Source organism: Castor canadensis, chromosome 11 (assembly GCF_047511655.1).
Source record: "Castor canadensis chromosome 11, mCasCan1.hap1v2, whole genome shotgun sequence".
Taxonomy (NCBI): domain Eukaryota; kingdom Metazoa; phylum Chordata; class Mammalia; order Rodentia; family Castoridae; genus Castor; species Castor canadensis.
Window position 1 is genome coordinate 129494555 of NC_133396.1, and position 19409 is coordinate 129513963.

The 19409-nt window shown below is 49.0% G+C and overlaps 1 protein-coding gene across 5 annotated transcripts in view; it reads left to right on the plus strand.

Moving 5' to 3' along the window:
• Positions 1-19409, plus strand: part of Syt2 (synaptotagmin 2) — a 106183-nt gene that overhangs the window by 78394 nt on the left and 8380 nt on the right. For 3 of the 5 annotated variants that reach the window (XM_074048629.1, XM_074048630.1, XM_074048633.1), the window contains exons 2-7: positions 12955-13161; positions 14244-14410; positions 15800-15919; positions 16343-16510; positions 16850-17017; positions 18316-18433. In XM_074048629.1, coding sequence (XP_073904730.1) covers positions 12978-13161; positions 14244-14410; positions 15800-15919; positions 16343-16510; positions 16850-17017; positions 18316-18433 — 925 coding nt within the window. In that variant the 5' untranslated portion in view covers positions 12955-12977. Of the gene's footprint in view, positions 1-5987; positions 6108-12954; positions 13162-14243; positions 14411-15799; positions 15920-16342; positions 16511-16849; positions 17018-18315; positions 18434-19409 lie in introns of all 5 variants that reach the window. The other 2 variants (XM_074048631.1, XM_074048632.1) reach the window with 1 other exon arrangement.

The following is a 19409-nucleotide window of genomic DNA, read 5'->3' on the forward strand; positions in this document are numbered from 1 at the left end:
GAATCACCACAGCCCCCTGCACCCCTCAAGACCCTGAAGGCCAGCAGAGCAGGGCTGCTTAACCCTCACTTACGGATGTGGGAGCCAAGGCCAGCGAGGCTTGACAGGCCTGCCCGAGGTTACACACAGTGGATTGAATGGTGCAGGAGAGCTCAGTTGCAGCTGTCAGGAGCCTCAGGCCTCCTCTCAGGTGGCCTGGGATTTTCTGATTGCAGCCTAGATGCAAGAGAAGTAAAATGTTGTTACAGCAGGGAGGATTGACGTTAGATCCCAGGAAGGACTTTGTGGTTCTCAGGAACCTTGAAACGGGCAGCTTCCCCAGGCCTGGCCAAGAAAGGGCTCTGCTTGTCTATGTGGGGAATAGCATCCTTGCTTCAAGGGTGAGCTGACCCAAGAAGCTCTCATCACACAAAGATCTCAAAGAAATGGGTATGTTTTCAAAATGAGCTAGAAAGTTAACTCATTATAACTTTTTATCCTCTGCCTCCCGGGACCAAATGTTGGACTGGAACTTTGGTGCAAAAAATAAAGTCATAAATTTATCCTTAAGTATTGATCGTTTTTAGCCTGCTAGTTTCAGTGACAGGCATCTTGCCGGCTAACCTATTTCCATCTCATTTACTTTGGCTTCTGCAAATCCAATGCCGGGAAAGATTAAATAAACTCTGTCTGGTCAGTTCTCTGTTATCTGCCCTAATCGAGGCCAGGGCTGAGAGGGGTAATCCACAGAAGTGTGTAGCCCCAATCATGTTTCATTGGCGTGGGGTGGCAATTGGTGGGAGGAGGGGTGTGCACGCACACACATGATTTTGATGAGGGTGGGGATGGAGCTTACTTATCTTTGATGTGGAACCAGAATTCCATTCTAAAGAAAGTCACGCTTGAGAGGACACCAAAAGAGCCCCAAGAGTACTGGAGGACTGAGTAAGGGTCCAGGGTTCCTGACCTATTATAGGGCCTTTGTGGGGGAGGGGAGGTCTTGACAACATTCTCCATGCAGCAGACCTCCCAGCTTGGGGCAGGTTGGGGTCAGTCCTGGTTGAACTATATAACTCCCTTCACTGTTCTTTCTGTAAATCTAGGGACCTGGCTCCTAGGTCCTGAAGTACCAGGGGTGGGGAAAAGGGACAGGCAGATGGATCTGTGGGATTCGAAATTTAAAAGATATGAGAGGGTACACAACACAGTGGAGTATTAGCCACCCACTCCTTCCCCAATGCCCCTCCCAGAGACAATGACAACTAATGCCTTCAATTCTCTGGTCTTTCCAGAGGAACTCATGGAGACGTATGCGTGCATTACCTCTGCTTCTTTTCACACCTAGGTGTGATCTCACTCCTTGCACACAGATTCTAGCAACAGTCTGTAAAGATCATTCTTTTTTGGTACACAGCGACACCTGGGCCCACCTGAGCATTCTGTGATGCATCCACGTGGGTGGAATGAAGACCTCCAAGCAGCCCCTCCAGCCTGTGAGCATGTGCAGTGTCATCTCAGTCCCTCCTTTACCTCTCTTATCTAACTGCCCTTTCCTCCTACTCCAAGGTTATTTCAACCGAGTCCCCTTGGTCTAGATCCAAGGATTGCAACTGGGTGCTGAGCACCCCTGGATATGTGCAGCTAAGGGAATATGGAGCCTCTAGACGGATGTCATTTCTGCTTGGCACAAGAGGGCTCATGATGGGGAGAGAGTGGCCCCTCCCCTGCCCCAATCTTGGTATTTCCCAAGGTTCACATTCCATGTCCTTCTCAGTCCCACCACAGTCCTGCTTCCTGCCCTGGGAGCCCTCTTTGGTTTGCTCCTACAAGACAGAACCAAAAAACCAAGAGGGTAAAATACAGGACAAGTCACCTGCTCTCTGACCCCACCCATCCCAAGCCACATGTGGCTGTCACCCTGGCAGAAGGGGCCAGAGGCAGGTAACTAGTGCTCAGGGACCCCAGGTGTTCCTGGATCTGTGCAGGGACCCAGACCACGCCTGCCTCTTCACCCTGGTCCTACCCACTTCCCTGTTCATTGACTCCCAGCCCTGGGGGGCACTTGCAGAGAGCTGAGAACCTGGGACTGACATGGTCTCCACAGGCAGATTGATGGGTAACAGTCAGGGGCTGGGGGAAGAAGGAAATCCCTGTGTCCATTCTTCTGGTTAGTTCTCACTTGGTGCACCCCAGCCTCCCCAGCATAACTCCCCTACTATCTGGAGCTTTCCCCAACCTCATCCCTGGCAGATGGAGGGAGGGAGAAGATTTGGACTTGGGCAAATTTAGGCTGGAATCTTTTCTCTGACCAGCAGTGTGACATTGGACAGGTCCATCTGGGGGGAATTTGCCTTATCTCCAAAACAATGCTAATAGTGGCGCCCTCCTGCCAGGTGGATTGGAGCTCTGTAATTGCTGAGGCTGTGGTGCCTACAGGTGCTAGGTGAGGCTTCACTAAGGACCACAGAGCCTTGGAGGCTCTTGGACTTAAACCGCCTCCACACGGCTTTCCAAGTTACTTATAGCCTTGTTTGTTGAAGTGTGGCCCACTGGTGACCTGCACCAGAGGAAACTGCACCACCAGATACATTGCAACCTGTGGATCAGGCTTTGGGGTGCAGGGGTGGTAATCTGTGTGCTAACAAGCTCTCTGGAGGCCTTGATGTGAATTGGGCCTGGAACACCACTTCTTAGTCTCTCCTCCTGGTCACCTGCTCCTTGGGTGGGCCTCATAGGCCCTCTTTCTTCAGATCTTGACCCTGGGCTCTGCAGCCTAGAGTGGTTACCCTACCCCTCCCCACCCCAGCCTGGCTCCCTCTGGGGCGGCCGCTTCCTTCTGTGCCTAATGGTGCCATTTCATGCTTCCTTGCTCTGGTGATTCTGACCAGACAGCAGTTCACTCTGTCCTGGGAGCCCTTGGAGCCTCATCCGTTTATCATCCTCAACTCCTTTAGCTGCCTGCCACCCCAGGACTTCAGGGGAGGCCAAGGAAGCTCTAACCCCCTGAGGATTTGGCTTTTCCTCCTTGTGTTCTGTTCTCCTCCCTGGGGGATGAGGGGCACAGGAGCCTGCATCCCAAGATGGAGTCATGGTCCTGAGCTGGATTGAGCAGCTGTGCCGCAGGGGCAAGAATGCAGGTCTCAGGGCCCAGAGACATGTTCTATGTCCATGCTGCCAGCAAGTGCCTATGCAACCTTGACCTGGCTACTCCTCCTCTCTGGGTCTCCTTTCCTTACAGAAATGTTAAGAACACATGCCAGGCCTTTATCCTCTTTCAACCTTGGCTTTGGGAGGAATCTGTGTGGATGAAAAACACCCACCCCTTATAATTATCCAAAGAGTGAAGATGAAAATAATTTTTTATAAGTGCTTAAACACTATAGAACTATCACAGGCACACATGAAAGAGGTCTAAGAAAAGTGAGACATATACAATCTGACTGAGGACCTACTATGTGCTAGTCAACCCCCCACATTTATTAATCTTAAATTCTAGTAAGGGGCAATGGCCAGATAGGACTGATAAAATAGTTGGGGCTAAGTGCTGTGAAGAAAAACAAAATAGGCATGGGGAGCAGATACTAAGGGTGGTAGGCTGCAATTTTAAATACAGTCATCTGTGATGACCTCAGCAAGCTGAGGAACCCTTCAGGGAAGGGTATTTTGAGAGGGAACAGCAACTGTGAGGCCCTAAGTTGCCTGTGTATCTAAAGATCTGCAAGGAGGCCATTGTGGTTGAACAGAGCACAGGGGAGACCCATAGGATAGAGGAATAGTGGGGTCTTATGCTTTAACAGCAGGACCATTGACCATTCTGCCTGCTGGACAGAGAACCCACTGGGAGGGGCAAGAGAGATAGGAGAGACTGACCAGGAGCCTGGCACCCTCCTTGTCCTGGCAGGATCCCACCCGTGAAGAGCAGAACTCTGGGGCCCAGAAACAGGTGAGAGGGCAGAGAGGACTGCATCCACCTGGGGGCACCATGGGGTGGGGCTCCCCTGCTTTGTCTCTAAAAGGGATGACAAAGTTATATGCTGCCAGGGATTATTGGGGTCCCATCAGAGGAAGAGTATGCAGGGAGAGTTAAGTCACAGCTACTAGGGTGTCTCTCTGGGGAGCTGGAAATGCTCCCAAGGGCATCCTTGGATGGATGTGATCTGAGCAGACAGGGCTGGGCACACCTCTGCCTCAGCATCCCAGCCTGCTGCATTTCCATGCTTAAGAAGCAAGATGACCAGTGAGGTCAAAGGACCCACCCAAGGTCAAATGGTGCCTGAGGGCACATGTGGGACTCCCAGCCTGCGCCTGCTACAGGAGAAGTGTTGGTCTTTCTTAGGGCCAAGCCCATACTCTCCCCTTACCAAGCCAGCTTTGGGGTCTTATATACCGCCACCCCCCCCCACCAGGCCTCAGTTCCCTCTCACCCTGTCCTTGGCTGGATGTCCTCTGACTCAGCCTGAGCCCACTGGAGCAGCTGGGTCCTGACAACTTTTAAAAAAAGCCCTGGACTCAGAGTCAGTCTCAAATGCCCTGGGGTGACGTGGGAATCCACTGCCCTTGGGCTTCAGTGTCATCTGTGAATGACTCGATGTAACCTAGTGACCTCAGAGCCTGTCCTGTTCAGTCATGTGTTCACTCGTGTACCACATACCCATCAGGTGCCCGCCACATCCAGACACCTTGCTGTCTGCCAGAACAGACACCACATTCTTCCATAAAATACTACAGAGTAACTGGTTTTCATCTCCTAGGCCTATTACTACTCAGCTCTGTTGTTGTGGGGGAAAAGCAGCCATAACAAATACACAAACAAGCAAGCATTTTCTTTCCACTCCCATCTCTCCGCTCGGACCACACAGTTGTCTCCTGTCTGGAAGATTCCACTCTTCACACTCCACCTGCTCTCCACAGTAGAGCCAAACCAACCTATTGAAAACTGTCCTATGGTTTCTCATCCCCGCCTAGACTAAGATCCCCGGGCCTGGGCCCTGGTTGGCTCCCAAACTCATTTCCTGTCACCACTGCTTGTAGTCACTCAGTTCCTGCCTCTCTCTATGGCCACAAACCCACTCCACAAATCCCTATCCTCAGCCTGTGCATCTGCTTTCCCTCAGTCTGGAATTTTCTGCCCTAGAAATCTCTCTGTCCTCCCTGGGGCCACCATGGGGCCCCCCTTGTCATTTCCCACCACAGTCTGCCATGGGATCTTTTTGTAAGTAGGGCAAGAAGCCATGAACAGTTTAGATAAGCGGGTCTGGCTGCAGTGTGGAGATCAGGTTCCAGACAGGAGACTACTGTGTGGTGCAGGTGGAGGGATGGGAGTAGAATCTGGAAAGCTCTGTGATTCAGTTGGCAAGTCTGCAGATGCCCTGGATGGGGCTAGTTCCACGTGGATGGGAAGGCTCTCAGTCCAAGCACCTAGTGCCATTGCTGGTTGTGGATGTGAGCAGATGGGTCCTGGAGGTCCCCCATCTTCCTCTGGGGCCATTACCACATTCCTGCCTTGTATCAAGGGCCACCTTCCCCAGCTTCTTTCATGATTCCGTCCATTGCTGTCTGGGCAGCCTCATGGATTGCGGTGGAGATGGACTTAAAGGGAGTCCAGGCTTTTGGGCCACCATCAGCTGCTGCTGTTTCTGTCATTCCTTTCTGGTGGAGGCCTGGGGTCACTGTCTTCTTTCCTAAGAGGTAGGGGACAAGACATTTGTTACTGGTTGCCTTCAACTCTTATCCCCTTCCTTCTGGAGTCATGCTCCACTCTGGTCAGTACAGTTATTATGGGTCAAGTGAAGGTTTCAAAACAGAAATTTATACCTGTAATTCCTACCCCCATCCCTATTCTCAAAGCTTCTCATGACTCTTGGGGAAAGACCTTGACATACCCACTAAGTTATGCACCTGGTCCTCCCTGCCTATCCTTCCAGCCTCCTCTTGATCATGCTTGCTCCACTTCAACCACCATGGCCTTCTTTCAGGGTCTGTACTCACCATACTCCTCTCACCTCCAGATCTGTGCACATGCTGTTCTCTCTGCTGAAGCTGCTGTTTCCCTGGACCCTTCCCACTCTTCCATCAGTTCCCCCGAAAAACACTTTTGCTGTTCCAGATTAGGTCATATGTGGCCTATGGTAAGTTCTCTCCTCACTGGGTGCACGTCCTTCCTTTCACTTCTATTATAATGTTACATGCGTTTCTGTGCAAGTATTTAGTATCTGCCTTATGGTAAGTTCCATGGGAACCTTGATAGAAGCTCAATAAATACTTGAAGGAATGAATGAATGAGTGTCTTGCACACATGTTCTCTCTCCTCCATCTTCTACCTCCTTATCCTAGGATGGGTCCATATCATTTCTGGTCTGTGGAACCACTGCCTGCTAGCCTCTCAATCCAGCCTTCTCCTACCTTCCCTACAGCTAAGTTTCCACGGGTCAGGGCCGCACCTCTGCTCAGAAACCCTCAGTGGTTGCTGCTGGGTATAGAACTAAGTCTAGTCCCTTTCCCTTGGGCTCTGAGACCTCCTAGCATGCAGTGCTCTGACTTCATATCTTGATCTGTGCTCACCTGAGTCTCTGAAGCATGTACCATCTTCCTTCCTGGCTGGCTGTTCTTATTGCCAGGTGACTCTGTTGGGACTGTTTCCTGGGCCCTGGGTCCCTCTGCTGTGCTAAAGCCATTGCCATGCACTTTATAAGGGGCTCAGAGACCCATATCTCAGGTCTAACTCTAGCCCACACTTACGGGGTGTCATTTGTGTGGATTTTCAAAACAGTTCTGAAAAGCAGATGTTATTTTCTGTAGTTTTTCTACAAGGAAATTGAGTTTGGGGAAGGGATGTGTTTGGAGTCGGTGACAAGTAGCCTGTGTTCTCTGGACTCCCATTCATTCTGTTCCCCAGCTGTGCTACCTCCTGTCCACTTCAGCAAAGAGTGAGAGGGTGGAGCAGGCAGGGGCTGAGGGACAGGAGAGTGAGTCTATTCCAGAAGTAATGGGGACCAGTGTGCAGAATGAGGACTGCCACGCCAGGAGGGAGGTTAGAATGAGGAATCCAGAACAAATGACTGTGCAGGCTCAATTCAATAAATGGCGTTTACAGAAAGCCCACAGCTAACGTCACACCTAGTGGAGAAAGACTGAATGTTTTCCTTCTAAGATTAGGAGCAAGACAAGAATTCCCACTCTCATCACTTCTGTTTCATCCAGGTTCTTACCAGGGTAGTGAAGGGAGAAAAAGAAAATAAGACATCCAGACAGGAAAGGAAGATGTAAAACTGTGTCCATTTGTATGATTCTGTATATAGAAAATCCTAAGGTATACACACATTCACACATACACCCACACACACCATACGTACACACAAATGCACACACAAATATGTTAGGACTAATAAGTGAACTTCTCACTGTCCCAGAATACAAGCTCAGTATACAAAATCCTGTGATATTTCTTTGTACTCACAAAGAACAACCTAAAAGTAGAATTAAGAAAATAATTCCAGGCTAGGAATGTAGCTCAGTGATAGAGTGCTTTCCTGATATACATGAGACCTTGAGTTCAACGCCCGACACTGCCAAAAAAAAAAAAATCCATTTATAATAGCATCAAAAATAATAAAATACCTACAGATACAAGAAAAGACATGCAAGAATTGTATACTGAGACCTACAGACCAGTGTTGAAAGAAATTAAAGATCTAATAAATGGAAAGTCACTGTGAAACTTAATATTGTTAAGATAGCGATAATCCCTAAATCTATCTACAGAGTCAGCGCAATCCATGTTGAAATCCCAGCTGACTTTCTTGTGTAAAAAAACAAGCCAATTCTAAATTCCTGTGGAAATGCAAGAGGCCTAGAACAGCCAAAACAACCTTTGGTTTTTTGTTTTTTTATCAGTACTGGGGATTAAACCCAGGGCCTCTGTACCATTGAACTACACCCAGCCCAACGATCTGAATAGACTCAAGCCTATTTAAGGTACAGGGTCTGCTTTCCAAGTGAGAAGCCCTGAGTTCAAACCCCCAGCCCCACAAAAAAAAAATAAATAAAAGGTGTCTCAGCTTCCAGCCTCCACCTGGGCCCCACCATGCTTCCCTTTGTATTTGTCTTCCCTAACTTTTAGTAAACTCCCTTTACACGCCCCCAAAAAGGAATAGAGTTGACACTAGGCATGATGGTGAATGCCTGTAATCCCAGCTACTCTGGACAGAGGTTGGGAGGATTTAGGTTGGAGGCTGACCCAGGCAAAAAATTAGCAAGACCCCATCTCAGCAAGAAAGCTGGATGTGGGGGTACATGCCTGTCATTCCTATGGTGGGAGGCATAGATGGGAGAACTGTGGTCGGAGGCTGCTCCAGACAAAAATGCAAGACCCTCTCCAAAAAATAACTAAAGCATAAAGGACCAGGGGCATGGCTCAAGTGATAGAGCACCTATCTAGCAAGCAGGAGGCCCTGAGTTCAAACCCCAATACTGCCAGTAAATAAGTAAAAAGTCGAAAGAGTCACACTGCTTAATTTCAAAACTTACTACAAACCTACAGTAATCCAGATGGTACGGTGGTAATTGCATATGGATGGATGTATGCACCAATGCAATAAGAGTTGGGAGACCAGAAATAAACCTTCTCTTCTGAGGGCACTAAGATAATTAAGGGGGGGGAAGAATAGTCTTTTCAATAAATGGTGCTGTGTCAAATGGATATCCACATAATGAATTTGAGTCTCTTCCTTACACCAGACACAAAAAATAACTCCAAGTGAACTGTAGACCTTAATGAAAGAGCTAAAACTATCAACATCCTAACTGAAGACATAGGAGCAAATCTTGGTGACCTTGGGCTGAGTGAATATTTCTTAGACATAGCACCAAAAACATAAGTAACAAAAGAGATAGACACACTGGACCTCATCAAAAGGACAAACTTCTGTGTTGCAAAAGACACCATCAAAGGCATGGCAAGATAACCCTAGAATTGATAAGTATAACTTGCAAATCATGTATCTGTCACCTCTCTGTCCCTGTGGGATTGGAGTGTGACTGGTCCTTGTGGTAGTGCTGGCATGGGATGAGAATCTGTCCATCTGTAATCCTGTCCCCCATAGGACAAGGAACTGGTATCCAGAATATGTGAAGAACTCTTATAACTGGATTTTTCAATGAAAAATCTGGATTTGAATCGGCATTTCTCCAAAGAAAACAGTCAAATGACTAATGAGCACATAAAACGAAGTTCAACACCATTAGTCATTAGGGAAATGCAAATCAAACCTCAGTGAGACACCACTTCCTCGCTCACTAGGGAGCTATGAACAAAATGACTTGATAACAAGTATGGTCTGGGATGCTGAGCACTTGGACCCTCCTACACTGCTGGTGGGGACATACGTTCACGGGGCCTCCTTGGAACATAGTTCCTTAAAATGTCAACCATGGTCCGTGTATGACCTGGTAATTTCTCTCCACTTCTACATATGTTCCAAGAGAACTGAAAACACATGTCCACGTCGTATCACACGTGGATGTCCGTAGCAGTGTTATTCACAGCAGCACCAAAGTACACATACCCCAACATCCACGTAGATGAATGGAAACATAAAGAATGAGTAATATTTACACAATGGAACATTATTTGGCGATAAAAACCAATGGAGAACTGATACATGCCACAACACGGATGGACCATCCATCAGAACATACAAAAGAAAGAAGCCCATCACAAAGACTGCATTTTTTTAAATGAATCCATTATATGAAATGTTTAGAACAAGCAAATCTATGGGGATAGAAAGATTAGTGGTTGCTAAGCTGGTGGGAGGGTAGAATGGGGAGTGGCTGCTAATGGGCACAGGGTTTCCTTCTGGGGTGATGAAAGTGTCCTAAAATTAAATTGTGGTAATAGTTACACAACTATGAATATGCTAAAAACCACTAAGCTGTACACTTTAAATGAGTAAATTATATGGTTGATGAATTGCATCTCAGTAAAGCAGAGTTGTTTTTTTAAAGGCCAGGGATCTGGGCAGTGTGATGGGGTGAGGATTGCTGAGAGGGTGGAGATCCGACACTCATCGTGTGCTGGTGATGTGGTTGGTCACAAATCTCTTGGATTTGTGGGTCCCCCAGCCCCTGAGCAGGTTCAGGTGGCCTTCATTCTTCATTTCCAGCCAAGCTGGGAATCAAGACAATTGGAACCCGGCTCGTTGGAAGAGTCTGCCTCAAGGGACAGGTAGTCAGTACGTCACACTTAAGGCTGGCAGTCTCTGTGGAGGTGAGGGTCAGTCAGGATAGGAAGAATGAACTTCGGAGTCCCCAAAACTCCCCCCTATATGAGTGCAGCGGACAATCAACCCATCCTTCAGGTACAGTGAGAAAGGCTCGTGTATCATGCTATTTGATTTAAAAACACTAAGTTATGATTAAGGAAAACCCAGCATCTTGGGGATTGTTTATGTTTATGACCTGGAGTGCATCTGGGTGCCCACCTCTGGGTGCCCCAAGGCACTGCAGACAGCAAATGCCTGCTTGGCATGGGGGAGCTGATGCCATCAGGGCACCTGACCTCCTGCGGCATGAGTGCAGAAGAGGTGCTCACCTCTTAAGAAGCAGAAATAGGGGTGTGGGTTGGCTCAAGCAGTGGAACACCTGCCTTGTAAATTCGAACCCTTGAGTTCACACCAATAAATAAATAAATAAATATAAGCAGAAATAGTGCTGAGAGGAGCAGGGGATTGGGCAGTGGGGTAGAGTTTGGAAACTCATGAGGACTTAGCCTTAAATGAAGACTGAAGTTTGTTTATTCTATTTTTTTTTTTTTTTTTGCAGTGCCTGGCATCAAATTCAGGGCCTTCCACAAGCTAGACAAGTGCTCTTTCACTGAACTACACCTCCAGCCACTATTTTTATTAGCAAGAAGTTGGAAACTAAGGCAGGTGTGGTACCATTCACCTGTAATCCCTGCAACTTGGGAATTGGAGGCAGGAGGATCTTGAGTTGGAGGCCAGTTAGGCCATGGGCAATGGTAGTGAGACCCTGTCTCAAAAACAAAATAAAAACAAAAGGGGGGGAGAGTAGCTCAAGTGGTAGAGCACTTGCTTAGCATGCAGGAGGCCCTGGGTTCCATCCCCAGGACAACAACAACAGCAAAATAAGTTGAAACTGGACACTATATAAACATCTAGGAGTGGAGGCAAAGCCCTAAATTCAAACCCCAGTACAACCAAAACCTACCAAACAAAAGAAATATCTAACAGTTGAATAAAAATGTTACGATACTGCCTTGCAGTGGGATGTTATGTAGCTATTTAATGATAAGGGAAAAAGGTTTTTTTTCTTTTTCCTTGGAACTGGGATTTGAAGTCATGCTTGCTAGGCAGTACTCTACCACTTGAGCCACTCCACCAGCCCTTTTCTGTGTTGGTTATTTTCGAGATAGGGTCTCATGAACTGTTTGCCCCCTGGCTTGGAACAGAGATCCTACTGATCTTTGCCTCCTGAGTAGCTAGAATTATAGGTATGAGCCAATTTTAGTTTTGTTTTTTTTTTTAAGGCAGGCCAGGTACCAGTGGCTCATGCCTGTAATCCTAGCTACTCAGGAGACAGAGATCAAGAGGACTGTGGTTTGGAGTCAGCCTGGGAAAACAGTTCTTGAGACCCTATCTCAAAATACCCACCACAAAAAGGGCTGGTGGAGTGACTCAAGGTGAAGGCTCTGAGTTCAAGCCCCAGTACCACAAAATAAAAAAAGAGAAGGCTGAATATCAAACAATATATTGTATGATTTCAACATGTAAAACAGGAAAAATACTGGCATAAAATTACTGATCACTAAGCTTAGTTCTCTGGATGGTACAGGTTCATTTTCTCTTTCTCCCTTCTCCGACACACCCACCCCATGTTTCTGTCTTTGTCTCCCCTTCCTCTCCCCAAATTTTCTTCAGTAACCTTGGATTATTTTTATCACTAGGGAATACCATGTATTTTTCTTTGGAGTCTTCGAGGCACTGTAGGGAAGGGGTAGGGCTAGCAATGTGGAACTGGGTACCATCTCCCCAGAGAAGAGGTAGAAACAAACTCTGAGCAAGCTCTGTAGGGAGAGCCAGGGAAGAGAGAGAAGGAGGCTGGGGAGAGGCTGAGAGGGCAGGAGGAGGCGTTAGAGCGAGGATGATGAGGGTTGGACGGTCATGGAGGAAGACAGAGGGTGAAGACTGAGTCACCCCATGGAAGGGAGGGAGGACAGAGGCTGAAGGAGGCCACCTCCACCTCAGAGAAGACTTGCTCCTTTCTGGAGTTGCCAGAGGTTAGATTTTTTTTTTTTTTTGGTACTGGGGTTTGAACTCAGAGCCTATACCTTGAGCCACTCCACCAGCCCCTTTTTTATGATGGGTTTTTTTTGAGATAGGCTCTCGCAAACTATTTGCCTAGGCTGGCTTCAAACCACTATCCTCCTAATATTGCCTCCCAAGTAGCCAGGATTACAGGTGTGAGCCACCTGTGCCCAGCTCAGAGGTTATATTTAAATAAGCATCAGTCTATAGACTTTATATCAGATGAACTCATTCAAACCAACTTCCTACTTTACAACTGAGTGGCCTGGAGAAAGCTGCCTAACCTCTCTGAATCCTTTTCCCCATCTGTTAAGTGGGGACATAACAAAAACACTACATTACTGCTTGCATTGAATGAGGTTGCTCATAGGACATACTTTTCACAGCCCCTGAACGTATATGTACTTTTTTGTGTGTGGTGCTGGGGATCAAATTTAGGGCCTCGCCCATGCTAGGCAAGCACTCAGTCACTGTGCTCTATCCCCAGTGGTTATTACTTAATGGTGGTTGTTATCATACAGAACAGCTCTGAGCCATAAAGGAAACATTTATTAATACCTTTAGCTTTTGAAACAGCTTCTCCTGGTTCTTTGGTCAAGGCTTTTTGCATGTGGACCCCTGGGATGTTCACTGTGTCTTCTTTTCCTCTCAGCCCCAGCCGTCCCCTCTGCCACCATGAGGAACATCTTCAAAAGGAACCAAGAGCCAATTGTGGCTCCTGCCACTACCACCGCCACGATGCCGATACTACCTGGCCCCGCAGACAACTCCACAGAGAGTGGGGGCGCTGGGGAGAGCAAGGAGGACATGTTCGCCAAACTGAAGGAGAAGTTATTCAATGAGATCAACAAGATCCCCTGTGAGTGGCCTTGGTGGCAGAGAGGGTGGTAAGACTAGAGCCTGGGGAGGGGCTGGGGCAGGGAAGGGTTGAGGAGGGGTTGGAGACCACAGAACTGGGCCGGGCTTTTCCCTAATGCTTGAGTCTAAGCCTGGATCCTTTGGGGGAATCACTTTAGGGAGATGGGGAGGGTATGGTCTGGAGCTAATGAGGCAAGCAAGAGGGTTTATGTTTTTGTGTCCTAACTTCCCAGGGGAAAAAACAGTTCTGACAACTTAAAAAACTGTCAACAGATGAAAACAAAAGTTGAAAAATTATGGAACAGAAAGATTATTCAAGTTTTCAGTAACATTTTGAAATGACTTTACTTTGGCATATGGAAAATAAAAGCCTCGGTGATTTCTGAATTCCTGGCAAAGGCTGTCTGCTTAGGAGACACCAGGGATCTGGTTGATGGGGAGCAGCCATACTGGTGGGAGATGTGGCGTCAGTACCATGGAGAACAGCCAAGGCTGCTCTCCGCCCCCCCGCCAAAAAAAACCCACTTAAGCCATGCAAAGCCCAGCATTCTAGGTGGGCCAGACATGAAGAAGCCTTCTTGTCTTAAGTTAGCCCTCTCAAGACTGGGCCTGGGGGTCAGGAGGACAGGAGCTCTTTCTATACCTGGGTGTTGTAAGGACCATTCCATCTTCTCCAGTAGGAGCCAGTTCTGCAAAGATCAGACTAGTCAAAAGTCTACTAATAGAGCCAACTGATATTCTTCCATACAAACTTCTGGCTGCTGTCTCTTAGCAGGCTGTAGTCACAAGGGTGGCAGGCCAAGGAAAAGGCACACAAAGTATATGTACCTTGTGTGCAAATCACTCATGGCTATATAGTGAAAAATGTGGAGCTGGGGACTGGCGGAGTGGCTCAAGTGGTCGAACGCCTGCCTAGCAAGCATGAGGCCCTGAGTTCAAAGCCCAGTACTGCCAAAAATAAATGTGGTTGAGGGGCACTTGGGGGTGGGGGGGTCATGGTCCTGGCCCATTTTTGCCCACAGTATGGGGTCAGGCCTATGAGGCACAGCATGCTGACCCCGGGACTCTTCTCCATGTGGGCAGTGCCTCCCTGGGCTCTGATAGCTGTTGCTGTGGTTGCTGGCCTCCTGCTCCTCACCTGTTGCTTCTGCATCTGCAAAAAGTGCTGCTGCAAGAAGAAGAAGAACAAGAAGGAGAAGGGCAAAGGCATGAAGAACGCCATGAACATGAAAGACATGAAGGGAGGTCAGGTAGGCATGGGGTGGGGGCCTGGAAGGGCCCAGCACAGCTTTCCTGAGGCTGAAAGGTGAAGCAAAGGTTTCTGGGATTTTTTTTTTCTTTCTTTCTCTTTTTTTTCTATTTTAGCAGCACTGGGGTTTGAATTCAGGACCTCACACTTACTAAGCAGGTGCTCTACCATTTTCTGGGCTTTTGTAGACAAGCCACTCTCTCCTTCAAACAACTGGCCCCTCCCCTCACACTTCACCTGGACCCCAAAGGCTGTTCCTCCAGTACAGTGTAATGACTTCTCCCTGTCAGCTAGTGGGAAAGGGGGCTTATTCGTGGGTCAGCATGAGCACTCTCTGAAGAGGCAAAAGAAGAGACATATACTGACCCCTAAGGAGACCACTGGAAGAAAGTCTGGACAGAGAGACAACCACTACCACCCACAGGAAGGCCCATTGGGTAACTGTGCCTTTTCCTCCCACGAGCGACCAAAGGAAAACAGGTGTCTCAGCGGAGGCATCTACCTGAAATGAGGTGGGGACTCGGTCCTGAGGCACCAAGACAGGGCCAAAGGGGATCTATCGCTAGTCACATAGTAATTTATTTCCTCTTGGCGTTAGTCAGCCTCAAAAGGTCCCTTGCTACACCAAAGTCTCTCCTTTTTAAGTTTAGAGGCCCCTGAGTCTTCTTATTCTCCATGTCTGTTTTGGGATAGTTTGGGAGAAATCTCAAGGAATCAACATGGAGGGTGGTAGGAAGGGGCTAGTCACAAGAAGTCAGCCAGGGGTCATGATGGCCTTTGAGCATGAGCGTGTGTATGTGAGCATGTGTGTGTCTGTCTGTCTGTCTGTATGTGGGCCCCAAAGGAGCCTACAGTGTATTTGTGTGTATGGTTCCAAGAAAGACCTGGATCTAGCCCAGCCTGCAGTCACCAAATGGCTGTGACTTCAGGGGCCTGAGCCACAGGATTTTCTCTGACATTTCTTTCTTCCTTCTCTTTCTGCTTCTGTGTACTGCCCTCCTCCTGTCTGCCTGGACTGCACTCCTGGTATGTCTTGCCCAGGATGGGTGGGGACTGAACTGGGAAAGGTATTGGGAGGGGTCTTACAAGCGAAGCAAGTCCTCCCACCTCAAGAAGCTGTAGGGCATGTGGTCTAGCGCCTGTCCTCATAGCATTGTGCTCCACTGGGAGGAGAGAGGCACCCCCAAAATCAGAGCTCTGTCTTCCAAACACAAGGCTGGGGATTTGTCTGGGGGTCCTGAGGGGCTTTGAGGAAGCCCCTCACAGGCCATACTCCCCCCCTCCACCCCACACCCAGCATGGAATCAAGGTCTGGCACAGAGGGGTGGCTTCCCATTGCCCTGTGCTAAGCCAGGCTTTTACGTCATTCCCCCTCTCCCAGCTCCATCAGGATGACGATGATGCAGAGACAGGCCTGACTGAGGGAGAAGGTGAAGGAGAAGAGGAGAAAGAGCCGGAGAACCTGGGAAAACTGCAATTCTCCCTGGACTATGATTTCCAGGCCAACCAGGTGTGTGGCAATGGGATGGGGGGACAGAGTGATGGCAGAGGGCCTGGGGACATAAAATTACCCTAGAAACATTGGGCAATGCTCCTTTCCATGGAGCGGGACAGGTTGGAAACCACACAGATTTATCCCCGGACTTTGACCCTGGCCTGGCTACCAGCCTGCTCTGTGGAACGTTTAACAGAAGGTCATCTCTGCTATTAACCTGTCCACCAGGCTTGGGCAGTCAGCTGCCCTCTCAACTTCAGGTTTTCCAAATGTCATTGCAAACTCCTGGAATAGAGATGGAGACCAGTCTGGCTCTCAAGAATCAGTCTGGCCCACTCCCCAGGAACCTCCTCTGGGAGGGACTGGTGAGGGCTGGGGCTAGATCTGGAGTTGAGACAAACTGGAGACTCAGGTCGTCTCTCACTTCTGTCCCCACAGCTCACTGTGGGCGTCCTGCAGGCCGCTGAGCTCCCTGCCCTGGACATGGGGGGCACCTCAGACCCTTATGTCAAAGTCTTCCTCCTCCCAGACAAGAAGAAGAAATATGAGACCAAAGTCCATCGGAAGACACTGAACCCTGCCTTCAACGAGACCTTCACTTTCAAGGTGACATGGCTGAAGTAGGACTCCAGCTCCTTCCCTGTCCCCAAGTTCTGCAGCCCTTTCCCTGTCCTTAGCCATGACTGGGGCCCTAGGACCAGCCTAGTCTAGGACAGTGGTAGTCTGAATCTTGGCCTACATAAAAGGTCACTGCCAATCTCCATGGAAAGCAGGGATCCCTCTTGTCTCACACTCTGCTCCCCCAGAGCCCCAAGTCTGTATAGTCTGCCTGGAAACCTTGTGGGCTAACTGAACTAGAGGCCTAGGCTCAGGGACCTGTCTACCCCATTCCCTGGAGGTATATGGGTAACTCCGGCTCCTTCTGATACAACTCGTGCCCTGCAGGTGCCATACCAGGAGCTGGGGGGGAAAACACTGGTGATGGCCATCTATGACTTTGACCGCTTCTCCAAACATGATATCATCGGAGAGGTAAAGGTGCCCATGAACACCGTGGACCTCGGCCAGCCCATTGAGGAGTGGAGAGACCTGCAGGGCGGTGAGAAGGAGGAGGTGAGAGCAAAGATGAGGACAGACCCAGCAGAAAACTCATGCCTCTGCCTGCCTGGGCTTGCTCCACCTGGTGTGATGGGAAAAGGGTGGGCTTTGGAATCAGGCCTCCTGGGTTAGCATTCCAAGCACCATGCTCCCTGACTGTTGACCACAGGCCCATTGCTTAAAATCTCTGTCCCTGGGCTCTCTCCTTTAGACTTGTCTTACACATGAGGATTAAGTAAGGTGCCTGGTGCAGTGTCTGGTGTTTAGGCACCAACTAAACAAATAAGGACTATGATTAATGTTCCTCCTAAGGTTTGCTGTTATCCAGGACCAGTGATTCATGACTCTGTGCCTCTGTTTACCCACCAGGAAAACTCACCTTTATTCTAAATGATTTTCAGCCTGGGAGCTTGTCTGCTACCATTTGTTAATTCGCCAAATATTTATTGAGTACCTATTATGAACCAGAGACCCCAGTCTAGCCACTTTCCTTCCAAGCCTTGGTCCTGTGTCCCTATCAGGCCCTGGTGTTGCCTAGGTGGTGATGCAGGGGTGAGGAGGAAAGCATTAGACACCCTTCTCTACCTTGGGGTGCACATTGTGTCTGGGAGAAAGGACAGCACACCAGAAGCAGGATGAGTGACTGGTCAGTTTCTCCCAGGTGGCCCCATCCTTGAGAAGCTGTGGTTTTGGCAGAGACCTTGAAGTCTTGGAGTGAGGAGTCCTGAGACCTTACCCTGCCCCCAGTGCCAACTTTCTATGGGACTTTGAGGAAACCACCTCTCTCTGGGAGCCTTGGTTTCTCCTTGGTCACATAGTATCCTTGCTTTGTCTCATGAAAGAGTTGCAGTGACAATAGCAAAAGAAAAGGGAAGACTAAAGTGCAAGCCTGCAAGCCTAACGGCTGTTGGGAAGAGTGGGTGGAAGTGATCATTGGAAGAGGCTTTTGAGGAGCTCAGCCTCCCAAAATCCTTGGAAATGAACACTTGGTTGGCTTCGAACACACTTCTCATGGCTTCACACTTTACCCGGGCCTGGAGTAAGGGCTCAAAAATGCCCCACATTGGCTGGACCCATCAGGGCCTGCCACCCCAGCCTATCCTCTGCCCGTACACTCGTCAGATTATGGCCATGAACTGGAGGAGAGATCCCAAGGTCAGATGCTGCAGGATCTTTTTTCATTAGTGGGGACTAATGACTGAAGGAGGCAGCTAGAAACCACTGCCGTGCTAATCTCAGCAAGATGGGGTCAGCCATTGTAGACAGAGTAAAATGGCTGAGATGACCTGAGTCCTGCTTCTCCCCCTGGACAGCCAGAGAAACTGGGTGACATTTGTACCTCCCTGCGCTACGTGCCCACTGCTGGAAAGCTCACGGTCTGCATCCTGGAGGCCAAGAACCTCAAGAAGATGGATGTGGGTGGCCTTTCAGGTAATGCAGAGCTTCTGGCTGCCAGTGGGTGGCACCAGCGAGCCAGTCACTGTCATGAGCCCTGGAGCATGCACCCCCAGCCTGAAAGAACACTTCCTACCCTGGAATTCTGCTGTCTCCCCTTGCAGGGGAGCTCTGGCTTCCCAGTCCCCGCTTTCTCCAAGGCCCCCCTGTACCCAATCAAAGTTATCTTCCCGATGCCCTTTGGCCATGCCCTGTGGGCCATGGATGAGAGGATCAGAGAAATTTCATCCTTCAAATGAGTTAAAGACTTAGGATTTCCCATCTCCTGGAAAGTGTAGGAAGTGAGTAGGGCTTAGCCCAAATCAAGGACTGTTCCTGCAGGAGCTGTAGCTTCCGCTGGTTCTGCCCTGGAAGGAGACTCCATGTGTGTGACACTCTTGAGGTTGAGATTTCCTGACTGTGAACTGGGCTAGCCCATGGCACAGGGTACTGGTGGTTGAAACCCACTGCCTCTGCTATGCCTTCTAAGAGAACCAGCACTGTGCCCTGCCTAGGCTTGGGCTTTGTCACTGACCTAATGTGCAACCTTGGCCCGGTCATTTCTCTTCTTTGGCCTCAGTTTCTCATCTGCAAGGTTGGGAGGATTGGATTGGGCCCTGGCTTTAGCACTCCTCTGCCTCCTGCCTAGCACAGGCATCACTAGTCAGACCCTATACTCTCTCACAAGCCCTTTCTTAGTCCCAGACCTTCCCCATCTCTATGTTCCAGGATACTACAACCAACAAACTCATCAGAGTTGTCTTTGAGGTAAAACCTTTGACACCTTTGAACTGGCTAATTCCTCTGTTGAGGAATTGGACTTTCTGTCCTATGCCCCAGAGCTTTCTTTTTTGAGGGGAGGAGCAGTACTGGGGATTGAACTCAGGACCTCATGTTTGCAAGGAAGGAGCTTTACCACTTGAGCCACTCCAGCAGTCCTGTTTTGTTTTGGGTATTTTTGAAATACAGTCTC